This window comes from Pleurodeles waltl, chromosome 6 (assembly GCF_031143425.1).
Source record: "Pleurodeles waltl isolate 20211129_DDA chromosome 6, aPleWal1.hap1.20221129, whole genome shotgun sequence".
Lineage (NCBI taxonomy): Eukaryota > Metazoa > Chordata > Amphibia > Caudata > Salamandridae > Pleurodeles > Pleurodeles waltl.
In genome coordinates this window covers 584,858,718-584,870,799 of record NC_090445.1, presented here as the reverse complement: position 1 = coordinate 584,870,799, position 12,082 = coordinate 584,858,718, and the positions used below count along the sequence as shown (strand labels likewise).

General features: G+C 49.2%; 1 protein-coding gene across 2 annotated transcripts in view; it reads right to left on the bottom strand.

The window, feature by feature from the left end:
* Positions 1–11,295, bottom strand: part of TCP11 (t-complex 11) — a 143,664-nt gene extending 132,369 nt beyond the window's left edge. Inside the window, exons 1-2 of one of the 2 annotated variants that reach the window (XM_069238812.1) lie at positions 11,071–11,295; positions 7,967–8,099 (exon numbers count right to left, since the gene is read on the bottom strand). In XM_069238812.1, coding sequence (XP_069094913.1) covers positions 7,967–8,090 — 124 coding nt within the window. In that variant the 5' untranslated portion in view covers positions 8,091–8,099; positions 11,071–11,295. Of the gene's footprint in view, positions 1–7,966; positions 8,100–10,835; positions 10,967–11,070 lie in introns of those variants that run through there. The other variant, XM_069238813.1, reaches the window with a different exon arrangement.
* Between the last annotated feature and the right edge of the window lie 787 nt (positions 11,296–12,082).

Sequence of the window (12,082 nt, the reverse complement as noted above, 5' to 3'; positions counted from 1 at the left end):
GGTGCAATCTGGACGAGGCTGTAAGGAAATGCCTCCTTGGCATGGTTACCCCCTGAATTTTTGCCTTTGCTGATGCCAAGTTATGATTTGAAAGTGTGCTGAGGCCTGCTAACCAGGCCCCAGCACCAGTGTTCTTTCCCTAAAACTGTACCTTTGTTTCCACAATTCTCACACCCTGGCATCCAGGTAAGTCCCTGGTACCAAGGGCCCTGATGCCAGGGGAGGTCTCTAAGGGCTGCAGCATGTCTTATGCCACCCTGGGGACCCCTCACTCAGCACAGACACACTGCTTGCCAGCTTGTGTGTGCTGGTGGGGAGAAAAATGACTAAGTCGACATGGCACTCCCCTCAGGGTGCCATGCCAAACTCACACTGCCTATGGCATAGATAAGTCACCCCTCTAGCAGGCCTTACAGCCCTAAGGCAGGGTGCACTATACCATAGGTGAGGGCATAGGTGCATGAGCACTATGCCCCTACAGTGTCTAAGCAAAACCTTAGACATTGTAAGTGCAGTGTAGCCATAAGAATATATGGTCTGGGAGTCTGTCAAACACGAACTCCACAGCACCATAATGGCTACACTGAAAACTGGGAAGTTTGGTATCAAACTTGTCAGCACAATAAATGCACACTGATGCCAGTGTACATTTTATTGTGAAATACACCCCAGGGGGAATCTTAGAGATGCCCCCTGAAAACATACCCGACTTCCAGTGTGGGCTGACTAGTTTTGCCAGCCTGCCACACACCAGACATGTTGCTGGCCACATGGGGAGAGTGCCTTTGTCACTCTGTGGCTAGTAACAAAGCCTGTACTGGGTGGAGGTGCTTCTCACCTCCGCCTGCAGGAACTGTAACACCTGGCGGTGAGCCTCAAAGGCTCACCCCCTTTGTTACAGCGCCCCAGGGCATTCCAGCTACTGGAGATGCCCGCCCCCTCCGGCCACGGCCCCAATTTTGGCAGCAAGGCCGGAGGAGATAATGAGAAAAACAAGGAGGAGTCACTGGCCCGTCAGGACAACCCCTAAGGTGTCCTGAGCTGAGGTGACTCTGACTTTTATAACTCCTCCATCTTGCAGATGGAGGATTCCCCAACAGGATTAGGGATATGCCCCCCTCCCCTCAGGGAGGAGGCACAAAGAGGGTGTAGCCACCCTCAGGGCTAGTAGCCATTGGCTACTAACCCCCCAGACCTAAACACACCCCTAAATTGAGTATTTAGAGGCCCCCAGAACCAAGCAAGGTAGATTCCTGCAACCTGAAGACGAAGAAGGACTGCTGACCTGAAAGCCCTGCAGAGAAGACGGAGACACCAACTGCTTTGGCCCCAGCCCTACCGGCCTGTCTCCCCACTTCAAGAAAATCTGCAACAGCGACGCGCTCCCCAGGCTCCAGCGACCTCTGAAGCCTCAGAGGACTACCCTGCATCTAAAAGGACCAAGAACTCCCGAGGACAGCGGTTCTGCTCCAAAGAAGAAACAACTTTGCAACAAAGAAACAAACTTTAAAGGACTGCACGTTTTCCGCCGGAAGCGTGAGACTTTCCACTCTGCACCCGACTCCCCCGGCTCGACCTGCAGAGAAACAACACTACAGGGAGGACTCCCCGGCGACTGCGACCCTGTGAGTAGCCAGAGTTGACCCCCCTGGGCCCCCCAGCGACGCCTGCAGAGGGTATCCAGAGGCTCCCCCTGACCGCGACTGCCTGCTTCTAAGAACCAGACGCCTGGTAAAGGCACTGCACTCGCAGCCCCCAGGACCTGAAGGATCCGACCTTCAGTGCAGAAGCGACCCCCAGGTGGCCCTCTCCCTTGCCCAGGTGGTGGCTACCCCGAGGAGCCCCCCCCCCCCGCCCCTTGCCTGCCTGCTTCGTTGAAGAGACCCCTGGGTCTCCCATTGAACTCCATTGCAAACCGGACGCCTGTTTGCACTCTGCACCCGGCCGCCCCCGTGCCGCTGAGGGTGTACTTTTTGGGCTGGCTTGTGTGTCCCCCGGTGCCCTACAAAACCCCACTGGTCTGCCCTCCGAAGTCGCGGGTACTTACCTGCTGGCAGACTGGAACCAGGGCACCCCCTTCTCCACTGAAGCCCATGTGTTTTGGGCACCACTTTGACCTCTGCACCTGACCGGCCCTGAGCTGCTGGTGTGGTAACTTTGGGGTTGCTCTGAACCCCCAACGGTGGGCTACCTTGGACCCAACTTTGAACCCTGTAGGTGGTTTACTTAACTGCAAAACTAACAAATACTTACCTCCCCAGGAACTGTTGAAATTTGCACTGTCTAGTTTTAAAATAGCTTATTGCCATTTTTGCCAAAACTGTACATGCTATTTTGCTGATTCAAAGTTCCTATGATACCTAAGTGAAGTACCTTTCATTTGAAGTATTGATTGTAAATCTTGAACCTGTGGTTTTTAAAATAAACTAAGAAAAGATATTTTTCTATACAAAAACCTATTGGCCTGGAATTGTCTTTGAGTGTGTATTCCTCATTTATTGCCTCTGTGTGTACAACAAATGCTTAATACTACCCTCTGATAAGCCTAATGCTCGACCACAATACCACAAAATAGAGCATTAGAATGATCTCTTTTTGACACTATCTTACATCTAAGGGGAACCCTTGGACTCTGTGCATGCTATTTCTTACTTTGAAATAGTACATACAGAGCCAACTTCCTATAGAGGGCATTAGCCTCGAGGAGGTTGGGGATGCAATTGCGAAGCTATCATCGGGTAAGACGCCAGGACCGGACGGCTTCCCGGCAGAACTTTATACTAAATGTGGTGATATCCTAGGCCCCCACTTGCTCGCTATGTATGAGGAGGCCGAGGAGACAGGCGGCTTTCGCCCGGGCATCGATCAAGCCACCATAGTGGTGATTCCCAAGACTCGTCCCCCATCACAGTATTGCTCTGCCTACCGCCCCATCTCCCTTCTCAATACCGAGATCAAGGTATTGTTCACGATCCTTGCAACCAGAATGAAAAGGGGAGCTGCCCTCGCTGATTCACCCAGACCAATGCGGATTCATGCCCACGTGAAGCACAAGGCACTGCATTAGGCGCCTACATGTAGCAGTGGCTCATCGTAGCATCCTGACCTCTCTATTAGCACTCCTCCTACTGGACTTCGAGAAAGCCTTTGATACTGTGGACTGGACTTACCTGGACCAGGTATTACTGAGCACTGGGCTCGGGCCCAGGTTTCGCGGCCTAGTGAAACTTCTCTATTCCAATCCGACTGCGCGAGTGCAGGTGAACGGAGTGACCTCAGACCCATTCCCCATACGTCGGGGCACGCGCCAGGGGTGTCCCCTGTCCCTGCGTCTCATCGCGCTGGTGATAGAGCCCTTGGCAAAGATACTTAGAGAAGATCCCCGGATAGATGGATGGTCTTGGCCTGCAGAGCGGGAAGACCGTGTGACACTACGTGGACGATATGGTTCTTTTTCTGGCCAACCCCGCTGGCAGTGGTCCCCGGACGATGCAGATCCTGGGCCTGTTCTCCGAGTCCTCCGGTTTGACTCTCAATCCTAGCAAGTCCCTGCTGGTGCCTCTGCACTCTTCCAGAGATTGTGTGGACTGGCAGCAGGACATTCCTATCAGGCACAACAGTTTCAAATATCTGGGTGTCCAGGTGGCCTTGTTGCCAGAGCTGGCCTGGGTGCTTAAAGTCTCCCCACTCACCCAACGAGTCAAGGAGGATCTTCAAAGCTGGCAGACCCTGCCCCTTAGCCTGCTAGGCAGAATAGCACTCTATAAAATTATGATCCTCCCCAGGTTCCTTTATCTGCTGCAGAATTTCCCTTACCCAATACCTCGCAAAATGGTTCAGAGACATGGAAGCAGTAGCGAATCAGTTTTTGTGGTGTGGTACCGGACCAAGGCTAGCCCTTGGCATTTGCCAGAGGGATGTTTATGAGGGCGGACTGGGGATGTCTAACATCTATTATTATTATCTCGCAATGCCCCTACTGGTGATAAATGACTGGATGGAAGGGGGCTGGTCAGACCCGGCATACCAACTGGAACTCCAGACGATGGGTTACCCCACAGTGCTTGAGGCGCTCTATGGCTGCCCGTCCCCCGTGCAATCCTGATGTGACAAGGGTGGTTTTAATGGGCTGGCGTGAGGCCCCGAAGGTGTCGGGCCGTCTCACCCAGCAGACTCCATTGTGGCACAGGAGTGGTTGGCAGAAGTTTCGGCCTTGGAGGGATTTCAAGGATGGGACCTTATAGGAATCAGGCGATGCTTGGGAGGGGTCGCACATGCGCTCCTTTGAAGAGCTTCAACTACACTTTTCACTTAATAAAACCCAGTTCCATAGGTACCTGCAACTCGGACATGCGCTACACGATTACGTCTGGGCGGGGGAGATCCTTCCTGAGTTCCCATGGAGGTGAAGGTGCTGATGGGGGGTCTGGGTCGGGAGTGGTCGCGGATTTACCTCTCCCTAGTTATTAACATCACTCAGCCACTGGACAAGCTCCGTCGAAGGTGGGAGGAGAGGCTGGGCCCCATGGAAGATGAGGACTGGAGGGAGGCATTGATGGTTCCTAGGGCCCTGGCCATGGCCACCCGCTTTCTGGCATTACAGACATACTATTTACACATAGCCTACCTCACACCCATTAGACTACATAGGGCGGGTCTCAGACCCCACGCTAATTGTCCCCCATGTTCTGGCCCTGATGCTGATTTCTATCATATGGTGTGGTCCTGTCCGATCATCGCCTCTTACTGGAGAACGGTGGTGACAGAGATTTCCAGGGTCTTACAGGAGGAGGTGGTCGCGGCCCCATTGCCACTCTTATTGGGGGTTATGGAGGGAGTAGGGTCTAAAAGAGCTGATAGAATCTTCCTGGGAGTGGCATGTCTGGTGGCCAAAAGAGACAATGTGGCAGATTGGAAAGCGAAGGTGGCACCGACTTTGGCCAAGTGGCGCCGTGGGGTGGACTGGTGTGCCCAGCGAGAGAAACTTGTATATGAAGCGAGAGGATGCCCGAACAAGTACAGGAGAGTGTGGGGGTGGTGGTGTAGGAAGTTGGCTCTGTATATACTATTTCAAAATAAGAAAGTGTGCACATAGTCCAAGGGTTCCCCTTAGAGGTAAGATAGTGGCAAAAGTAGATTATTCTAATGCTCTATTTTGTGGTAGTGTGGTCGAGCAGCAGGCTTATCAGAGGGTAGTGTTAAGCATTTGTTGTACACACACACACGCAATAAATGAGGGACACACACTCAAAGACTTACGCCAGGCCAATAGGTTTTTATATAGAAAAATATATTTTCTTAGTTTATTTTAAGAATCACAGGTTCAAGATTTACAGTTAATACTTTAAATGTAAGGTACTTCACTTAGATACTTTAGGAACTTTGAATGAAAACAATATCATGTACAGTCTTTGTAAAAATGGCAATAAGCTATTTACAAAGTGGAAACTTAGTGCAAAAATCAACAGTTCATGCGGGAGGTAAGTAAAGGTTAACTTAGGAGGTAAGTAAAACACTTACAAGTCTCAGTCCTGGGGCATAGGCAACCCCAAAGTTACCACACCAGCAGCTCAGGGCCGGTCAGGTGCAGAGGTCAAAGAGGTGCCCAAAACACATAGGCGACTATGGAGAACAGGGGTGCTCCGGTTCCAGTCTGCCAGCAGGTAAGTACCTGCGTCCTCGGGGGGCAGACCATGGGGGTTTTGTAGAGCACTTGGGGGGGGGGGGGGGGGGGGTGGGACAAGTAGGCACACAAAACACACCCTCAGCGGCACAGGGGCGGCCGGGTGCAGTGTGCAAAGCAGGTGTCGGGTTTTGTATAGGTTTCAATGGAGGGCCCCGGGGGGTCACTCTAGCAGGACAGGCACAGGGGGGGGGCTTCTAGGGACAGCCACCATGTGGACAAGGCAGAGAGTCGCCTGGGAGGTCACTCCTGTGTCGAAGTTCGGTTCCTTCAGGTCCTGGGGGCTGCGGGTGCAGTGTTGGTTCCAGGCGTCGGGTCCCTTGTTACAGGCAGTCGTGGTCAGGGGGAGCCTGTGGATTCTCTCTGCAGGCGTAGCTGCGGGGGTTCAGGGGGGTCGTCTCTGGTGACTCACGGGCTCGCAGTCGCCGGGGAGTCCTCCCTGAGGTGTTGGTTTTCTGCAGGTCGAGCCAGGGGCGTCGGGTGCAGAGTGTAGAGCCTCACCCTTCCGGCAGGAAACGTGAAGTCCTTGGAAGTTGCTTCTTTGTTGCAAAGAAGTAGCTGGTTTTGAACAGGGTCGCTGTTCACTGGAGTTTCTTGGTCCTGTAGTCCAGGGCAGTCCTCTGAGGTTTTAGAGGCTGCTGGTCCCTGTCGGATGCATCGCTGAAGCAGGTTTTCGAAGTTGGAGACAGGCTGGTAGGGCTGGGGCCAAAGCAGTTGTCATCTTCCTCCTTCTCTGCAGGCTTGTAGGTCAGCAGTCTTTCTTTCTTCAGGTTGCAGGAATCTGATTTCCTGGGATCTGGGGAGCCCCTAACTACTGAATTTAGGGGTGTGTTTAGGTCTGGGAGGGCAGTAGCCAATGGCTACTGTCCTTGAGGGTGGCTACACCCTCTTTGTGCCTCCTCCCTGTGGGGAGGGGGGCACATCCCTAATCCTATTGGGGGAATCCTCCAAACTCAATATGGAGGATTTCTCAAGGCAGGGGTCACCTCAGCTCAGGACACCTTAGGGGCTGTCTTGACTGGTGGGTGACTCCTCCTTGTTTTTCTCATTATCTCCTCCAGCCCTGCCACCACAAGTGGGGGCAGTGGCCGGAGGGGCGGGCATCTCCACTAGCTGGGATGCCCTGGGGCGCTGTAACACAAGGGGTGAGCCTTTGAGGCTCACCGCCAGGTGTTACAGTTCCTGCAGGGGGAGGTGAGAAGCATCTCCACCCAGTACAGGCTTTGTTCCTGGCCACAGAGTGACAAAGGCACTCTCTCCATGTGGCCAGCAACATGTCTGGTGTGGCAGGCTGGCAGAAACTGGTCAGCCTACACTAGAAGTCTGGCTGGTATTCAGGGGGCATCTCTAAGATGCTCTCTGGGTGTATGTTACAATAAATTGCACACTGGCATCTGTGTGCATTTATTGTGCTGAGAAGTTTGATACCAAACTTCCCAGTTTTCAGTGTAGCCATTAAGGAACTGTGGAGTTCGTGTATGACAAACTCCCAGACCATATACTCTTTTGGCTACCCTGAACTTACAATGTCTAAGGTTTTGCTTAGACACAGTAGGGGCACTTATGCACTCACCTGTGGTATAGTGCACCCTGCCTTAGGGCTGTAAGGCCTGCTAGAGGGGCGACTTACCTATGCCACAGGCAGTGTGAGGTTGGCATGGCACTCTGAGGGGAGTGCCATGTCGACTTAGTCATTTTATCCCCACCAGCACACACAAGCTGTGAGGCAGTGTGCACGTGCTGAGTGAGGGGTCCCCAGGGTGGTATAAGACATGCTGCAGCCCTTAGAGATACCTTCCCTGGCATCAGGGCCCTTGGTACCAGGGGTACCAGTTACAAGGGACTTACCTGAGTGCCAGGGTTGTGCCAATTGTGGAGTCAAAGGTACAGTTTAGGGAAAGAACACTGGTGCTGGGGCCTGGTTAGCAGGATCCCAGCACACTTTCAAATCCTAACTTAGCATCAGCAAAGGCAAACATTTAGGGGGTAACCATGCCAAGGTGGCATTTCCTTACAGGTGGGAAGCCACCTGCAGTGCCAGGTCTGCGCCTGGGCCGTGAACGACCTGTTGCAGGGTGAGAAGTTAAGGCAGAAGCTACCTGTCATTCAAAATGTGTCTGTGCTAACTATCTTTGATGTATGGTACTGCATGGTAGCTTGCTCAGGGGTACGGGATGTGACCTGTTTTGTATTGTGTATTCACCGTTTTTGCAAAAAAACAATAAAGTTCTTTATAAAAAATAAAAAAATTCCAAACTTAGGTAACATATCAGCTGGACTCACATGCAGGGGGTTCCGGTTTGTTGAGGCTTGGAAGATCATGGTGTGAAAGCTGCTCCCCTTCCTGAGGCTCAAAGTCAACACCTATTTGATTAGCTGTGGAAGGTTCATCTCCAGAGTCTGCCATCTTACCCACCTAAGAAAATAAATTAAATTGCGTGTTAGGAAACGTTAAGGGGAGAACACAAAACACACAAACATAAACAATTTTAAAAAAAGGAAAATCTGAATCTCTTCTTTCGTCTCACCTCTGCCTCAAGCAATAAGACCTTGCCACATGCCTTGTGACTCCACAATCACGCAATACAAGATTGTCAATTCTCGTTATAAATTACCTGACCCATAACAAGCATAACTTAATTCCACCACTGGTCAAACCCCGAGTGCTCCACTCAACAGTCAGACCGACCATACAATAGCTCTCACACTTTTTTCCAGGAACATTTGAATCCTGAAGTACTAAGAAAACATGCCTGTCTCTAGGGGGACACAGATCTTAAAACATTAAGGGCTTTCCGCCTGCTTTTGCAGCTCTCCGGAACTTGCCTGAAACAGAACTGGAAATACTGTACGCCCCCCCCCCACCCCCCCCGGCATACCGGTCAACTTTTCCAGATGGTAATTAGGGGATATTTATTTGTTGTTATAAACTCCCTTGGCGGAGTCACAAGAGAATGGGTAGTAGCAATCCCATAATCAAATAAGTGGTAAATTATGTATTTTGAAGAGCACTTTACATATAGGTCTGAAGGGTTACCACCTAGTAATTTATTTAGGAACAAACTAAGAAATACTTACATTTAAAGAAGGTGGGGGGGGTAGCGTTGTTACAAAGGGAATTATGTGTGAACTACCTGATAAATCAGATTTAACAAGCACCACTGATAATAGCTGCACGGTTTTAAAGGCAATCCTTAAAGTGCCTCTCGCTTACTGTTAAAATAACATTCTTAATATATAGCCATCAGGTTGAGCTCCACATATTAGGTTCCCACACCCATAAACTAAGCTTGCAGCCAAGAGTATCCTGGTGTCTTCTTGATTATGGCCCACACTTGCTCTCTTGCACATGGATTCAGTTTAATTTCTTTTGTACTCTGTTTTATGCCAGACAATGCGGCCTCTTAAAATGATGGCCTCAACATAACTGAACGAGTCTGCATCAACAGAAATAGAATCAAACTCCTGGGAAAATATTACTTGGGTACTTTTATAGCTGTAACTGTACACCAAGCACTACCATATCGAAGAAAACAATAAAAGTATGCAATGTTAAGACATTAAGACTATGACAAGATGCAATCCCTCTGTTAATTTTAGCCGCTGTGCACTGCAACTAAATTAAGATCTGTGCCTGCCTCAAGGAGTTGTTTAAAACAACACTTTTGGCACAAAAAAACATAAGTTACTATTCAGATCTAATCTGGAATGCCCTCGTCAGATCAGTGTAACTTGTTTCAATAGATGTAAAAATATTATGGGCAAAACAGTAAAGGCTTAAACTCTGCAGAGAGAAGATATGCGGAACATGGGGACCGTTCCAGTAGCCCTCAGTCTCTTTTTGTGCCTAGGTACTACGCTTGTGGGATACAGCGAGGTTCAAATCTTAGTTGGCATACCTCATCAAAGGTTGGGAACCAGCTGAGACGTGCAGACAATTCTGTTGAAAATTACCTAATGGTAAATTGGCTGTGTCACCATCAACCTATACCACTATTAATCTATCCTCTATCTCCACTCTCTGACTAATCCCAAACCCATTCTAATACTATGATCTGCAAAATAATATTTCCTAGACTATTCCGTCCTCTACCCCTCCTGGCTCACCAACCATCAGTTTACTACTATGATCTCCCAAATAACCCTTATGTATCTCTCTCCTTTGACTCGTCCAAAACGTCATTTTACTACTATGATCTCCCTAATCTCTTTCTACAGAATCTGGCTCCTCCACCTATCCTTTACTCATCCCAAACCTCATTTTACTACTATGATCTCCCAATTAACACTTCTGGGTTCTTCACTCTTCTTTCCATCCACTATTATATTCAATCCAACTAGCAGACTCACATGTCCTCCACTCAAATTAACTCAATCCTCCCTATATTAATACTGTAATCCTATTTCCCTATACTAATCCACCACTAATCCTTTTGGGGACGAGAGTAGCGTGCTACTTGCCAAAAAACGCCTTGATGCCTCGTCAGGGGTCGTAAACGCTATATAAATAAATACAATTCCAAATTGCACAAGTTAAATACTGCAGGTGAGTTGAGAAACCTGCATGGCCTTGACAACATACCCTCCCAACCCCTCGCAGGATTATTGTGCTCACTCCTTTGCTCTAACATTTTGCCATCACAAGAGCCACTGTACACGGTGACCTACAATTTCCAGGAGCAGCTATTTACCGAGGCATTCATGGGAACTACAGCCATCTCCTGGACTCACATGCAACTTACAAGTGGTACAACTCAGTTACTCCCAAGGATACAGGACCTTCCAGCTACTCTGACAAACCTTTTCACCCGTAAAAGCACCTCAACCTGCTACTCCGAGATTCGCGCGAGCCAAAATAAGCAGACTTTTCGGTTGCTCCCAACCACGACACTAGTGTATTTATAGAAACCCCAGCTGCTCCCAAGACTCATTTGTGTATCACAAGAGACATGAGAACATACAGGTACCTTGATCTCGCAAGCGCATTAGCGCACATTAAAAGATTCAATTATTACGTCGCTGAGCGCCCATATTTTCTATAGTTGATGATTCGGAAGACCGTATAACACATTGGAACCTTCCAATGTTCCCAGAATTCCTCTGCCCTATTCCCACAGAGAAACATTCATAAATTCCACGTATGCCACATTACCGTTTTTTTCCAAATGCTTCGACTGTTTGTCGTTTAAGGAACGCTGACTTATATGTAAAGATCCAGCGTCCCAAACACTCCCCTACTAAGGACATTGGAACCCTCCATTGGTCCCTGATCTGACCCCTTTCTGTCCAAAAAAAACTTTAGTGTCCTCGCCGAAAGACTACCACTTTCTTCCTTCCACATAGATCACGTTAAACTCTCGCATTGTTCCCGCAAACCTCGGACTCACCTTCACATTCAGAACAGAAGCTCTGTTTACCTCCACAAAGCCCTTTAAAACAGGCGCGACTACTCGTTACGGTAAACGGGGGTGACTAAGAAGGCTGGTTGAGTGCGCGAAGGATTCGAATAGAAACGGCACTTAAAGGATAGGTAGTGGAGCTATTTTCATTCTCTAGCCACCTCGCGAGCTTTGAAGAGAACGTTGGAGTGAATAATTCACCATCTATGAAACAGAATGGTACAGTCTGACAGTTACCCTAAACAATGGCTGCTCCGCCCACTGAGGCGGGCTATGTTTTGAAAACAAACCGCCCCTTTCTCCATGGTAACCAAAGGATGCGGCGCTTTCTCCTCTGTCCAGCGCGGGAGCGTCTGACGTAAAGTCGTAATAGGAAGACTAAATGCGTTATTTATAGTGCGGACAGAGAGGAGTGATAGAGGCGGAAGTTTGCTTACTCGCCTGTTCGTGGTGCTTGTCACCTCCATTTTGTGTCTTCTTGATCAAGATGTCTGGTAAAATACATTCGCCGAAAAGCGGTTCACACGACAGGTGATAAAATGTGGACAGACCACCTGCCCCTCCACACCCGCCCCCTCCCCCAAAAAAACTGGTTATGCCACAGATATAGAAGTGAGACTTTTGACAGTCACTGCTGTGGTTGCCACTTTTCACAGGCGAAAATACTGGACAGACGTTCACATTTTATGATATTGCAAACGCCATGACATTATGCTAAAGTAAGACTTTATATAGCATCGCTTGTTTTCGTTTTCAGAATAGCTTTTCTGTCTTTTACTTTAATTATCAGTCTATGATTGTTAAGGCTGCTCTAGAACACGTTTTAAAGTGCGTTCTCCTTAAATTTGCTAATTAAAGTATTGTGGGTATGCCCTTGTGCTGGCCTTCGTGGACAGAGAAGTATGGAAGGACTTGGGGATTAGATAGACAGCAGTTTTGAGTGTGTGGTGTTTGTGTGCCCAGAAAATCTCAGGGAATTATAATAAAGGTAAAATAACTA